Source organism: Cryptotermes secundus, unplaced genomic scaffold (assembly GCF_002891405.2).
Source record: "Cryptotermes secundus unplaced genomic scaffold, Csec_1.0 scaffold357, whole genome shotgun sequence".
NCBI classification, from domain to species: Eukaryota; Metazoa; Arthropoda; class Insecta; order Blattodea; family Kalotermitidae; genus Cryptotermes; species Cryptotermes secundus.
In genome coordinates, this window is record NW_019727094.1 from 335,908 (window position 1) to 349,227 (window position 13,320).

General features: G+C 38.8%; 1 protein-coding gene across 5 annotated transcripts in view; it reads right to left on the reverse strand.

Annotated features, from left to right (window-relative positions):
* Positions 1-13,320, reverse strand: part of LOC111864383 (tubulin polyglutamylase ttll6) — a 40,969-nt gene that overhangs the window by 10,354 nt on the left and 17,295 nt on the right. For all 5 annotated transcript variants that reach the window (XM_023851599.2, XM_023851598.2, XM_023851595.2 and 2 more), the window contains 4 exons: positions 12,339-12,467; positions 10,517-10,742; positions 8,402-8,580; positions 2,935-3,166 (listed from right to left, as the gene is read on the reverse strand). In XM_023851599.2, coding sequence (XP_023707367.1) covers positions 2,935-3,166; positions 8,402-8,580; positions 10,517-10,742; positions 12,339-12,467 — 766 coding nt within the window. The remainder of the gene's footprint in view (positions 1-2,934; positions 3,167-8,401; positions 8,581-10,516; positions 10,743-12,338; positions 12,468-13,320) is intronic.

The window sequence follows — 13,320 nt, forward strand, 5'->3', positions numbered from 1 at the left end:
GTTTAACTCATCATCAAAGGATTTAAATTAATTTAAACAACTTAAAGGTAGAGGTAGTGGGGCTTCCAATACAAAAAAAAAATGCATTACTGAATACCTACAATTTTAATCACATTTCATTAAAATATTTCAGAAAGTCCTGTAATAACTGCAGTATGTGAGGATGTGATTTTCATTATCCTTGTAATTCAGTTTTGTGCTGTAATCCTCAAAGTACTCAAAACAAACACCCCAGCCAACTTCATCCACTGCCACTTGTTTCCAAGGCCTCAATGATCTAAATTTTAACACAGCATCTTGTAATTTTATGAATCATTCTGTCTAATGGTTGGTCTCAGTTACTATATTCCCAAACATTTATTAATAGAAAACAGTTGAACAATTTCCAAAACATCATCTGTGTCCTTTTCTGTATCCTGTGGCCAAAATCCAATAGAGAAAACTTTCATCTGTCCCGTATAATGACATATCCTTCCATTCAAGATATATATGACTAACACAAGTCTTCAACTCGTCTTTCTCACCATCACTGTACACTAATGTATCAGCTGGTGCATATTATCCATAGAATTGTCACTGTCTGAAACGAATGAACGTTGTTCTGAATCAATTGTCTGAACTTTCAGCAATGTAGATTCTAAAGGGATGTGACACTCAGGATTACTGAGTTTCTGACTTTGTCCACTGTCTGGTATGCTAGAAAGCCCAAAATAACAGTGTTTTGGAAACTGGATCTGTTTTTATCCTCAGGTAAGGGGTGGGAGACACCTACTGTTGGATTGGTTTGAAAGATTTAAACTCAATAACTAATTAGTGGCTGAGTATTAGCTCTTTCTACTGAACCCCCTCACATGAGGTCAGAAACATCCAGTTTCCAAAACACTGTGTTATTTTGTGTTTTTTATATTATCAGATGATGGGCAAACTCCAAAAACCCAGTAATACTATGTCTGAGTCATGTGTTACTCTGATGGCACACCTAATCTCCTCCACCTACTAGCAGTTCCTATACCTTTCAGTTTCAGAAAAAAATACATAAATTATCTTGGTCTTCAAATAGCCTTACATTCAGTACATGGAAGGAAACAGTTGTACCGAAATGCTATTTATTCTTGGAATGAATAAAGAATATCAAGTCAAGCCTGTAACAAAGATCAGCCACTGTGAATATTTGTGATGACAAATCAAAACAGAATCTCTTCACATATACAGCATTACAAGATCCTGTAAACCTGTTTGCACTAGCAATATGAGAAAGTTCCACCACATTTCTAACATAACCTATATCTACTGTTCTTGGTGCATTCAGTTGCAGATATCTCTCAACCGGGTGAAGTATCAATCGTGCTAAAGCACCTGATGACAAGATAGGAAACCTGCGAAATAATGACAGAATTATAACTTTCCACCCATAGTTACTAATTATGAAAGTTATAAAATGTTCAGTTTTTACTCTCCAAACATATATAGACATTTCCTGATTATCTTAAAATTAATCATGCAAACAATATTCAAACTTAAGAGCATTACTGAGTATGTCTGATACCATCCAGGAGTTAAAAGATAATGTTTTCTGGGTCATTCAAATATATAGGCAGAACTGAAAATTTCATACAACATACAAATCTAATAAAGGAACCAAAAATTGTGGCTTAGACCAAAGATCGGTTAATACTGTGTTTGTGTAGAAAATATTTACATACTGAACTACAAGGTGATCTCCAGTGGGGAACAATTTTTCATTTAATCATATACAGCAGGGGTCTCCAAACTTTTCGAAACGTGGGCCACATTAGGTAATTCAGCACTTTCAACAGGCTGGATAAAATGAGAAATTAATAACTCTAGGTATATGAGTTTTATTGAAAGCACATAATTTCATAAACTAAATACAAAGCAAGTGAGAATAAATTCTCGTACATTAATGACAACAGACAGTAGCAGCAAATGCTCATATTTCCTTCACAAATTATAATAAAACAATTAATGTGAATGATGGAACTCTTTTTGCATTCTTAAAATCTGATTAAATTGAGGTTCAAATTTTGAAACGCTAATCACAAGTAGTGACTTTAAATGTTCATCGGATAAATTTGCCCTGTATTTCGACTTGATGTACTTCATCTGGGGAAAAGCTTGTTCACACAGATATGTAGTCCCAAAAATGGAGAAAAATTTACAAGCAAATTTCTTTAAATTTGGAAATTGCTCAGAGTTCAGAAATTTATAAAATTCGATAAAATTTCCTTCCTTGTATTTGTCTTTAATATGATAATTTTCCTGAAGTTNTTTTTATGCAACTGTGCAGAATATAGCATATGAACAAAGTTACAATTTTTCACTTGGCTTTCCAGAAGTATCAACTTTGCTCTGAGAAAAACTAGGCATAAGTTGCCTTTAATATGAAAATGGTAATAGGTACGACAGCGGTGGTGGTGATGATCTGTTACAATTACATTGCACCACTGCAAGAAGTCTTCTGCACAAGACGGCTAGTAACGAACTTCTTGCGCTGCCTACATTGCGACGAAGTGACACTGCCGAAGAAGTACGAAGAAATACCGTGCAGTATACGGTCCAGAATTAGTAAAATTGTGAATAATATTAATATTAACATAATATGGAATATCAATATATTTTAAACAATCTTAATTAATGAATTTGAAATCTAAGAACAAGTATTTTTTTTACCAGTACTCATTGCAAAATTAGTTCAAATGGCGCATTTCTGCACAATTCTTTCACGGGCCGGATAAAATCACATCGCGGGCCGGATGTGGCCCACGGGCCGTAGTTTGGAGACCCTTGATATATACAGCAACACTACATTTGCATCCTTTTTCACACAAAACACAAAATGTGAATAGATGAAGATATATATTTCCATTATGGCATGAATTCTATTGACGGTAATACAAAATATTGAATGAATACCTGTAACTCCTCTCTCTGCATACGGGCATACTCTTCTCTTGCTCTGGATGCAGCTGTATCCTGGAACAATGAACCCTGGTTCTGATGGAAGAACTGCTCATATTTATCATAACCAAGGCAAGGATAGACACAATGGTAGTTCCCCAAATGGGACTCTTCCCAGGCACTGTGACCTTTCCAATGATCTTGAGGACTTGATCCAGAACTTGCAGCAGCATTATTCCTTTGTTCACTATGGACATCAGATGGTTCATGCATTATTTAAGAATCCCATACATTTATTTATTTATGGTTTACTTAACAACAACCACAGTAGCTCAGACTATCTATCTATGGCTCTATAGCACTTTGTTGGTCCTTGGCTGCTTTTTCATTTTCTTAATCCTACACACATTTGGTATGACTCCTTGGATGGGGGATCAGCCCGTCACAAGGCTGCTACCTACACACAGAACAACACAAACACAGAATAGATGCACACTGACATCCATGTTTTCAGTGGGATTCGAACCCATGATCCTAGTAAGATTTGAGGTTTTCACGGCGGTGACTATGAAGAAAGCAGTCTTCTGGGATTTGGCACCGTGTATATGTGGTGTTAACCGACGTTTCGGAGGAATGTATCGCCTCCATCTTCNACAGCCATGGCCTAATTTGAGTCAGTATCATGGCATTTGCCTTGAGGAAATGAAAAGGGACAAGCTGAGCCCAGATATCCAGTTTCCATGCCAAGATCTGTACCCTGGACTCAACTACTGAATCTATATAATATATAAGCTTAGTAATAATGAACTTAAAATACTGTGTCACATAGACCTATTGCTAGGCAACACCAACAATACAGAAGCGGTGTTTTCTGTGGTCCATGTATGGACCGTTACTATGCAACGCAAGCTAAACACATTCTCAGATATGCTGTGATGTCACAGCAGGTTTGTGTGTTCTGTGCTGCAACTATATAAGGGAGACAGTTTGAAGGAACAACAGAGTCAAGAGAATGGGAAATCTGCCTGTGAAGATTTTGTGTATGATTAGAAGATATAGCCACAGTGAGACTGTTTTAATTCTGTTACCAGGGTATGACTAGTGAAGACTCAGAATCTTAGTGTGTAACGGTGAACTGTGAATTGTGCAAATCAGTGAGAATGCTGAATTGCTTATATCAGTTAATTGTATAAGGTGTTAATAAAGCTATTCATCAACTCAAACCCCATCTATAGTCACTAATACATGTAACAATACTGTGACATGTCAACACAGTGCCAGGTAACGGTTCGATAAGCATCCCACAATACATGCATGCAACAATAGAACAAAGGGGTTATGCAACCTGTTTCTAGGTAATGAATCGGTAAACACACTTCCACGTAAGCGGTGACATCACACAAACAGTGGGTAGTAAACAGGTAATGTGTTTTCTGTACGTTTATAGGGGACAACAAAGGCCAAGAAGGAATGATCGGTAAGTGTGTGTGTGTGTGTGTCTCTCTCTCTCGTCTCAATTCTGAGATAGTAAATTATGGTTGCGAGTCCCAAGGGACTCGGACCCGAGAAAGACTGCGCTGACAAGAGCCAGCAGCATACTTGTATACAAAAGACAGACCTGTCCTCTCGTCAGAGAAGGCGCCCCACAGGAACAAGACCGTAACTGTCAAACGATAATAATTAATATCTGGTCATGAGCCTGACTTACTGACTGACTGACCGTCAGTCGCAATGTAACTCTGACTCTGACTCTGACTTGCAGGTAGTCATAAGCTGGAGGAGTGAGCAGTAAGCTTGAGGAGTCAAGGAGAGTTTTTAGTTGACTTCTGAGGTTCCAGGGCGATTGAACAAGAAGTGGCAAGAAGATTTTATAGTGAATTGAAGCACTAGTTTCTGCCAGGAGATGAACAGTAAAGATGGAGAAGCCTAGGGCATGTGAAATGGTGAACTGTAAACTGTGTAAATCAGCGATAGCGCTGTAATAAATGTGATGAAGCGAACTTGTAACTGAATTGCTAATAAATCCTATCATATGATCTAGAACCAATTATTTTTGTCAGGCATACTCCCCTACGCGTGACAATGAAACGAGTAGCAAGGGAATGGAAGAATCATCACTATAGCTTGATTCACCACAGACTGAACTCTCAATGGCTAGACCTGAAATCTGAGTCAATTTGTTTGAAGTCTATTAGATTCAAAATGCATAACTGCTACAAGTGAGTAAAACATGTTTAAGCAAAAAAAAAACCATTAAGTGCAGTATTAAGATGGACTGTGAAGACAGAATGACTCTTTCAGTTGCAGCTGTCTAAATAATATGCAACAGACATTATATATATATTAAATATACATGTTATTTATTTAAAGAGTAAATAAAGCCCCATACAACTTCCAGTAAAACAGTTTACTTAATCTGACAATTGCATCACAGTTTTTTGATGCCCTAAGAGGTTATTATTATACCGTTTACAGTGGCAGCCTGTGACTGGCTGAACAGGGAGGGCTTAAACCCGTGATTTTCAACCAATGTGCCACGGCACGCTAGTATGACATGAAGGGTCAACAGGTGTGCTGCAGGAGTTCAGGGGAAGGTCAAAAAGAAGCAAGGAAAAAATTGCGGAATAAAAAAAATCGGTAATTTTTAGAAGTACTGTATATTTTTCATAAAAGGCCAATTAGAGTGAAAACACAACAGTTTAATAAAATTTATTATAGTAAAATTCCAAGTGTTTCCTGATACCAAAATAACTCTTCAATGTACTTTTACTACCACATTTTTCACCCTTGTGAAGCCACCATTGTCAGTCTTAGTCGGTTGCTGTTTGGATAGGGTGCATTGTGGTGAGAAACTGGCAAACCAAGGTATGGTTCCAAGTAAGCTGAAAAGACACTTTTACACAAAGCACTCAAATTTATGAGAAACCAGCTGAATGTTTTAAAAGGCTTATAGCTGATAAAACACCCACTATGGCCCTGGGGTCAACTCAACCTCTAACAGAAATGAGTACCAGGAATTAATTAAATAATTTTCCTGGGGAGTAAAGCACAGCTCGTGCGTAAGGCTGACAACCTCACCACAATCTTTGAGCTGATCGTCTAGATAATGTGGCACCCTAAATGTCTCACAACCCTATGGGCCTTCACAGCCTGGTACAGGGATAGCATTACTTCTACTTTTTTATAGTCAACAAAACATGCCAGACTAAACAGCGGACCAAAACCACAACTATTTCTGACAAAGCTCAAGAAACAAGCTATGTCATTGCTGAAATCATGGCAAAAAAGATGAAATCACATACAACTGCTGAGTCAGTAACTGTACCAACATGCTGTAAAACTGTAAATATTATGTTTGGAGAGGAATATGAAAAAGATATTTTAAAAATCCCCATGTCAGATAACATTATTAGTTAGTAATTACGTGGTGCGTTCAAATTCTAAGGTCTCCAATTTTTTTCTCGCACAATAATCATACAAAAAATTTGAAACTTCTCTCACTTTTCAACATAATCTCCCTGCAGCCATACACATTTTTCACAACGTCGACGCCATGATTCCATGGCTGCTGCAAACGCCTCTGCAGTAGTCTGTTTTGACCACTGGAAAATCGCTGATGCAATAGCGGCATGACTGGTGAATGTGCGACCACGGAGAGTGTCTTTCATCATTGAGAAAAGCCAAAAATCGCTAGGAGCCAGATCATGTGAGTAGGGAGCATGAAAAACCACTTCAAGGTTTTCACGAAGAAACTGCTGCATCGCGTACGCCCGATGCGCTGGTGCATTGTCCTGGTGAAAGAGCACACGTGCAGCCTTTTCTGGCCCTTTTTCTTGCAGTGCTGGAAGGAACTTGTTCCTCAAAATATCTTGGTAGGATGCACCTGTCACTGTAGTGCCCTTTGGAACGCCATGTGTAAGGATTATGCCATCGCTGTCCCAAAACTTGGCCACCATCATTTGTTCAGCACTGGCGCTTACCCGAAATTTTTTGGTGGCGGTGAGTCTGTGTGCTTCCATTGAGCTGACTGGCGCTTCATTTCAGGATTGAAAAACGGCATCCATGTCTCATCCATTGTCACAATTGATGAAAAGAAAGTCCCATTCATGCCTTCATCACGTGTCAACATTGCCTGGCAAATTGCCATGCACGCAGCCTTGTGGTCATCCGCCAGCATTCGTAGCACCCACCTGGAGGACACTTTCCGCATTCGCAGGTCTTCATGCAGGATTGTATGCACAGATCCCACGGAAATGCCAACTATGGAGGCGATGTTTTCCACACTCAATTGGCAATCCTCCAAAACAACTTTCTCAACTCGCTCGACCATGTTATCAGACTGGCTGGTGCGAGGCCGAGATTGTTTTCGTTCGTTGTCACATGATGTTCGGCCTTCTTTGAACTGTCACACCCACAAACGCACATTTTTCACATTCATGACACCATCACCACATGACTCACTCAACTGGTGATGAATTTCAATGGGTGTGGCACCACGCAAGTGGAGAAAACGAAAATTATTCACTGTTCTTGAAACGAAAACGTCGCCATTTTAGGTATCAAAAACACTCCTCACTCTCGCCGCTACCACTAGAGTTCTGTGTGCCATACAGTATTTTTAACTAAACTACACAGCTCACAATAACCGAACCCCGGCATTCCTCTAACGCACTCACTCATCAATCAACTACTCTTTACTCAGTAAACTCCACTAACTTACCCTGCTTATAACATCTCGGCACAGATCACACAGACAACACTGCTACTCTGTTGCAGTTTACATGTTGTTGCCTAGTAGTTAGTTAGTTATTGGAGAGGGTGGGTTTCCCCATGCACTGAGACCTGTCTTGGTCCACTGTGCTTCCCTCTATGATTTCTACCAGTCCATCTACCATCAGTCCCGCCCAGCCAGCGAGACCGGCTCTACTAGCTGAGAGGTATCTATAATGCTTCCCCCATCTATCAGAGGCGTTAGAGACTATTGTTTGGCGGGAAACGTCCTTGAAATTGGCTCAGTGACCTCCCTTGGAGATATGAGGTTCTTTTACATGCCGTAAAGCTACGACACGGGACCCACGGCTTAAAGTCCCTCCCAGAGGACTTGTTCTCTGAATTTTTCTGCCCTTAAAAATTCCACGACCTCCGCCAGGTATTTGAACCCGCGTACTACGAGTCATGAGGTGGGAACATTACCTCTAGACTACGGAGGCCACTTTTGTTGCCTAGTAACAGCTGTTGTCTAGATTTTTGTTTGACGGTCGTTGCCTAGCAGCAGGTCTACATGCCACAATATTAAAATATGAAAATAAAGTAGCTCACAAAGTAAAATAACGTTAATGGGCTGTATATCATTTCCACTGACATGAAAATACAGAACCCAATACACAAGTTACAATAAGAGATAATTAAATTTGGGTCACCTACTGTAAGTGGATGTCTGCAATTTACGGGACCTAGAAATCCAATGGGAACATTCACTCACATTTCCTTGTGATTAATGCCTTGCAGCAGTCTTTCACGGACTCTTCGTCGGTCCTCCTCTAATACTTTCCTTTTGTCAGACTGTTTAAGGTTCAGGATAATAAACGTATCTTTAAGAAGACTCTCTTTTACATCACAGTCAATCTGAGCATCTATATGGAAGCTTGGAGAATGATTTACCTGGAACAATCATTATAAATTCCCATGCTGTAATAATAAAACTGACTTCTGTGTACAATGAAGGGCAAAAGAGGTAGCCTATGGTCTACATCACTGATCCCTTTCAGGCCTGGCCATTTGAATAAAAATAATTCTAAGACTGTAATCTTTTTCACATATATTTTTTTCCCATTTTAACCTTCAGTACTTACAGCTACATAAATCCATTTTACAACACATCGCTGTCCAAAAAGTATCCGACTTTATTTTTTCCCGCTGTTAAGTAATGGCCAAAAGGGGTGGGGAAACTGAGCGTAGTGGTAGAAGGGACTTTCATGTGCATGCGTGAATTTTTGCTGACCCGCAACACCGCCGGATGCATCTGTGGCTGCCAGATAGCAAAGTGGTGTAACAAGTGTTTGTCACATTCTCATTTCGCTCAAGATGACAGAATGCTTGGAGCAGCGATACTGCATCAAGTATTGTCAGAAACTTGGAGATACCCAAGCGGAAACAATTTGCAAAATTCAGCAGGCTTTCGGTGATGATGCAATGGGGGTCACTCAAATTAAAGAGTGGTTCAACCACTTTAAAGATGGCTGTATGTCAGCGGACAGTGACCAGCGTTCCAGGAGACTGTCAATGAGCCAATATGCTGATGTCATTGAAAAAATGCGGACACTGATCATGGAGGACTGTCATTTGACCATCTGCAAAGTTGCTGATGAGGTTGGGATCAGCAGAGGTTCCGCAAACACAATTTTAACTGAGGATTTGGGCATGCGAAGAGTGGCGGCAAAATCTGTGCCCAAGCTGCTTTTGCCGGAGCAGCAACAACTCCATCTTGAGGTCATGCAGGACATGCTGGAGTGCGCCAACATAGATCCTGAGTTCCTGAAGACTGTGATCACTGGTGATGAGTCATGGGGGTACGGATATGACTCAGAATCCAAGGTCCAGGCATCACAATGGTAGCATCCAACATCTCAGAGGCCCCAAAAAGCACGACTGGTTCAGAGCAATGTGAAGGTGATACTGACTGTCTTTTTCGATTACTGGGGTGTTGTGCATCATGAGTACACATCACTAGGCCAAACTGTCAATAAGGAGTACTACCAAGAAGTCCTCTGCCATCTTCATGATGCAAGAGATCGGAGCTGTGGGACGCACGCAACTGGCAGCTGCATCATGACAATGCTCCAGCTTATTCATCGCACCTGATCCAGGGTTTCCTGGCCAAGCACGGCATTCTGCAGGTTTGCCAGGCTCCCTACTCTCCTGACATGGATCCTTGTGATTTCTGGCTGTTCCAAAGATTGAAGACACTGCTAAAAGGCTCCTGTTTTGACAGCCATGAGGACATCATGCAGAACGTGACGGCGCAGCTGCATGCCTTTCCAAAAGAAGCCCTCCAGAATTGCTTCCAGTGATGGAAGGACTCCTGGGCTAAGTGTGTGGAGTCACAGGGGACCTACATTGTATGGGATTACGTATTATAACCACCGAGATACAGACCTTTATTTTCCCAGCCCAAGGTCGGATACTTTTTGGACAGAGTAGTATGTCACTAACAACTTATATATAATATTCTACTCTTCAAAAGCCAGTCACTATCTTCTAGCTTAAATTTTCTGCTTATTGAAACAACTGAAACTGCAAAATTACAAGAATATCACATGCTACATAAAGGCATAAATCAAGACCATGGTTGTGAGATTTATGTGAGGACATATAAAAATTATTTCTGATGGAATCTATTACTGTCTACTTTATTGATCCACAAAAGTAAATTTTTTTTTCTGATAATCTTAATTGGACACCATAAGGGTTTAATCAGTAACAACATTTATCTCAAGTTCTTCATGCATGAAACATATTAATATTTCAAAACAAAAACAAAGAATCCATAAATTACATGACCGGATGAATTATGACAACAAAATATGTAGTACAGTACCTCTAATAGATATGGTTTAAGTCTGTAGTCTAATAAGATGTCAAATCCCAAGAGTTCAAAGCAGGCATATGTAAAGTCGTGTGCTGGGAAGCATGCATGATAGCTATGTTTTAGGACAGGATGAGCGGCAACTAATGTCTTTACAATTACATCATCGATGTTTGACCACATCTCTTGAACATCATAATTCTTCTTCAACAACCAGTTAGTGAGTGTTGATATTTTCCTGGTAAAAAGAAGTAAAAATAAATAAAGAAATAAACACATTTCAATTACATTATTCCATGTGTCTCCTATTTACTTGTGTAATATACAGTAAAACCTCACTAATTTGAAATTTGTGGGGTGCAAATAAATTGGATACATCAAGCCTCCTCTTAATGAGGTTTGCTCCTTGTATCAATGAAAGTACTGAAGATAGAACATGCTTTGAAACATCTCATTATGATGTTCATGTATTTTAATAAATAAATTGTGCATATACAAAAATAAACAAGGATATTAGGAAATATGTATAACAATGCATAGAAAGTAATGTGATACACAATACCATTATTGTGTTCCTATATTTTTGTTTCTGCTATCAAATGAAAAGTTTAAAAGTAGTCCAGACATGGGATACCTGAGAAATATATTAACATAAGACTTATTCTAAACCATGTGTCAGAGTAAATGAATACAATAAAGAAGGAAGCTTGCATTCATAAGTATATTTCAAGAAAGAATTCTCAGTTTTCAAAATGTGACCAGTTTTATAAATGGGTCAAAACAGTTATGATATCATATAATAGCACTTATCTGAATTAATTGTTTAAAACTGCTGAATTAAACTGATGAGAAAAAAAAGTCATATAACAAATCATACACAAACTTAAAATCTTTAATATCTTAATTTGTACTTCTTACACAAGGAAAAGACATTTAATTTTTACATTTTAACACTAAATGCTCTATTTACAAAACATCCATCACCTTTTAATAATGATACCCTTAAACTGATAGCAACCATTAATCCAATGTATGGATTTGAAAGTAATTAAGAAATCAGGTAATTTTCAATTATCCTTGGAATTTTATTTTCACTTGTCATTCAGTTCAGAGGTGGCAGAGAGATAGCCTTTCTGTACCATTCTGATGGTCCCAGATGTTGTTTAGTTCTCTTTGTTTCTCTTTGCTTCTATTCTATGATTTGAACATGATTTGATCTATGAACATGACAAACCTTAAGTCTCAGTGCAGACTGAAAAGGTCACCACACACAGCAGTAGGTCATTTAAATGCTTCCACACAGGGTTAATATGACAGGTTACCCATTACACAAAATTAAAATGACAATGCACAAATCAATTTATTTTCCAAACCTTCCTGATAATGGTATAGGTTTACTCAGTCTCCAGATATTGTCTATTGTCTAGTAAACCTTAAAAGAACAAGTTCTGTTAGTGGATGCTTCTGTCCTCTAGTGAAATGGTGGGGAAGCTCTTGCTGAGCTAGGTCCATTAGAAAAATTAACCTCAATCGCTGTAACTGAAATCTACTCTTTCTAATGCACTAAGTAGAGTAGATACCTCCACAATGTTTAAATAGAGGATGTAAAAAGATCCAGTCTTTCAAATGTCATGTTCTGTTCAGAATACTAGATGAATAAAGTCTACGAAACCCACTAATCATAACCCAATTTTTCTTCCACTTTTATGGATTTTACTGTGTTCCATCCCAAAAGCTGACAGTAAGTATTTACACTTATACATGAGCCTTTACATTCTCATTACTCAATTTGAATAAAGTGCTTAAAATGTTCATGAATCCAGCAGCAACATACCTTTTACTGCCAGCTTCATCATCCACAATGTAAGTGTGGCTGTGTTTGTTGACAGAATAATTAGTAAGGTGCATGAACACATTGCTAGTGTTGGTGACAGTTGGTTCTTGGTATCGGCTTGTGGCTAACCTTTTAGTAAATACAGAAACATAACAGAAAGACGTATATTTTTTCCAGAAATATTACATCATGACATAAATTGTGATATTTTATGCTGATTCATGAAACTCCTAAATAAATACACGACTAATACATGGTTACTGAAATGCACTGTCCCACGCCAGAAACCGCACTTTTTGGAAAACAATTTCCACATTCCTTCATTAATTTATACAGAATACGCATACATATGTTCATAATAACTGATATTTACTTATGCATAGCTCCAGTGATAAATTACAAAGTATGATGATAAATGGAACAGAATGAACAGAAAAGAGAACAGCAAAATTATTTCAGCTAGTCACAGCAGCCCATAATGGCTTCAGACAACTTAAGAAAAGAAAGGGCAAATGTATTCTTGGGGCAGTAGTGAGCATATGCATTTCATTTATGCATGACTTAGCTGTCTATTGTCTAGGTCTTAATGAGAATTAAATTCAGAAATGGCATTACTCCCGTAACACACACATCATATACTGGGTTTCAACAAATATCTGAAAGGAATCTAGAGATGTACAGGCTTAAATTATAGAATTCACATCATCTGTATTACAACATTCACCCTCTTAATCACAACCAGCATTTCTAACTACACTTAAACATACGAAGGGGGACCCAAAAATAACCGGAAACGACCTGTTGCGCGCGCATGCTTTGTAGTTACGAGTTGTGCTGCTAGGTGGTGTTAGCTGGGGGTCTCCCGTGACTGTTAGTGAGCTGGCGTCAGTCTGAGTTAAGTGGTTTGTCTGTGGTGCTCTGTTGTGTGCGTTCCTGTTTCAACCCTTTGGCGATTAGTGAGATGGCCGACCAGAAGGAACAA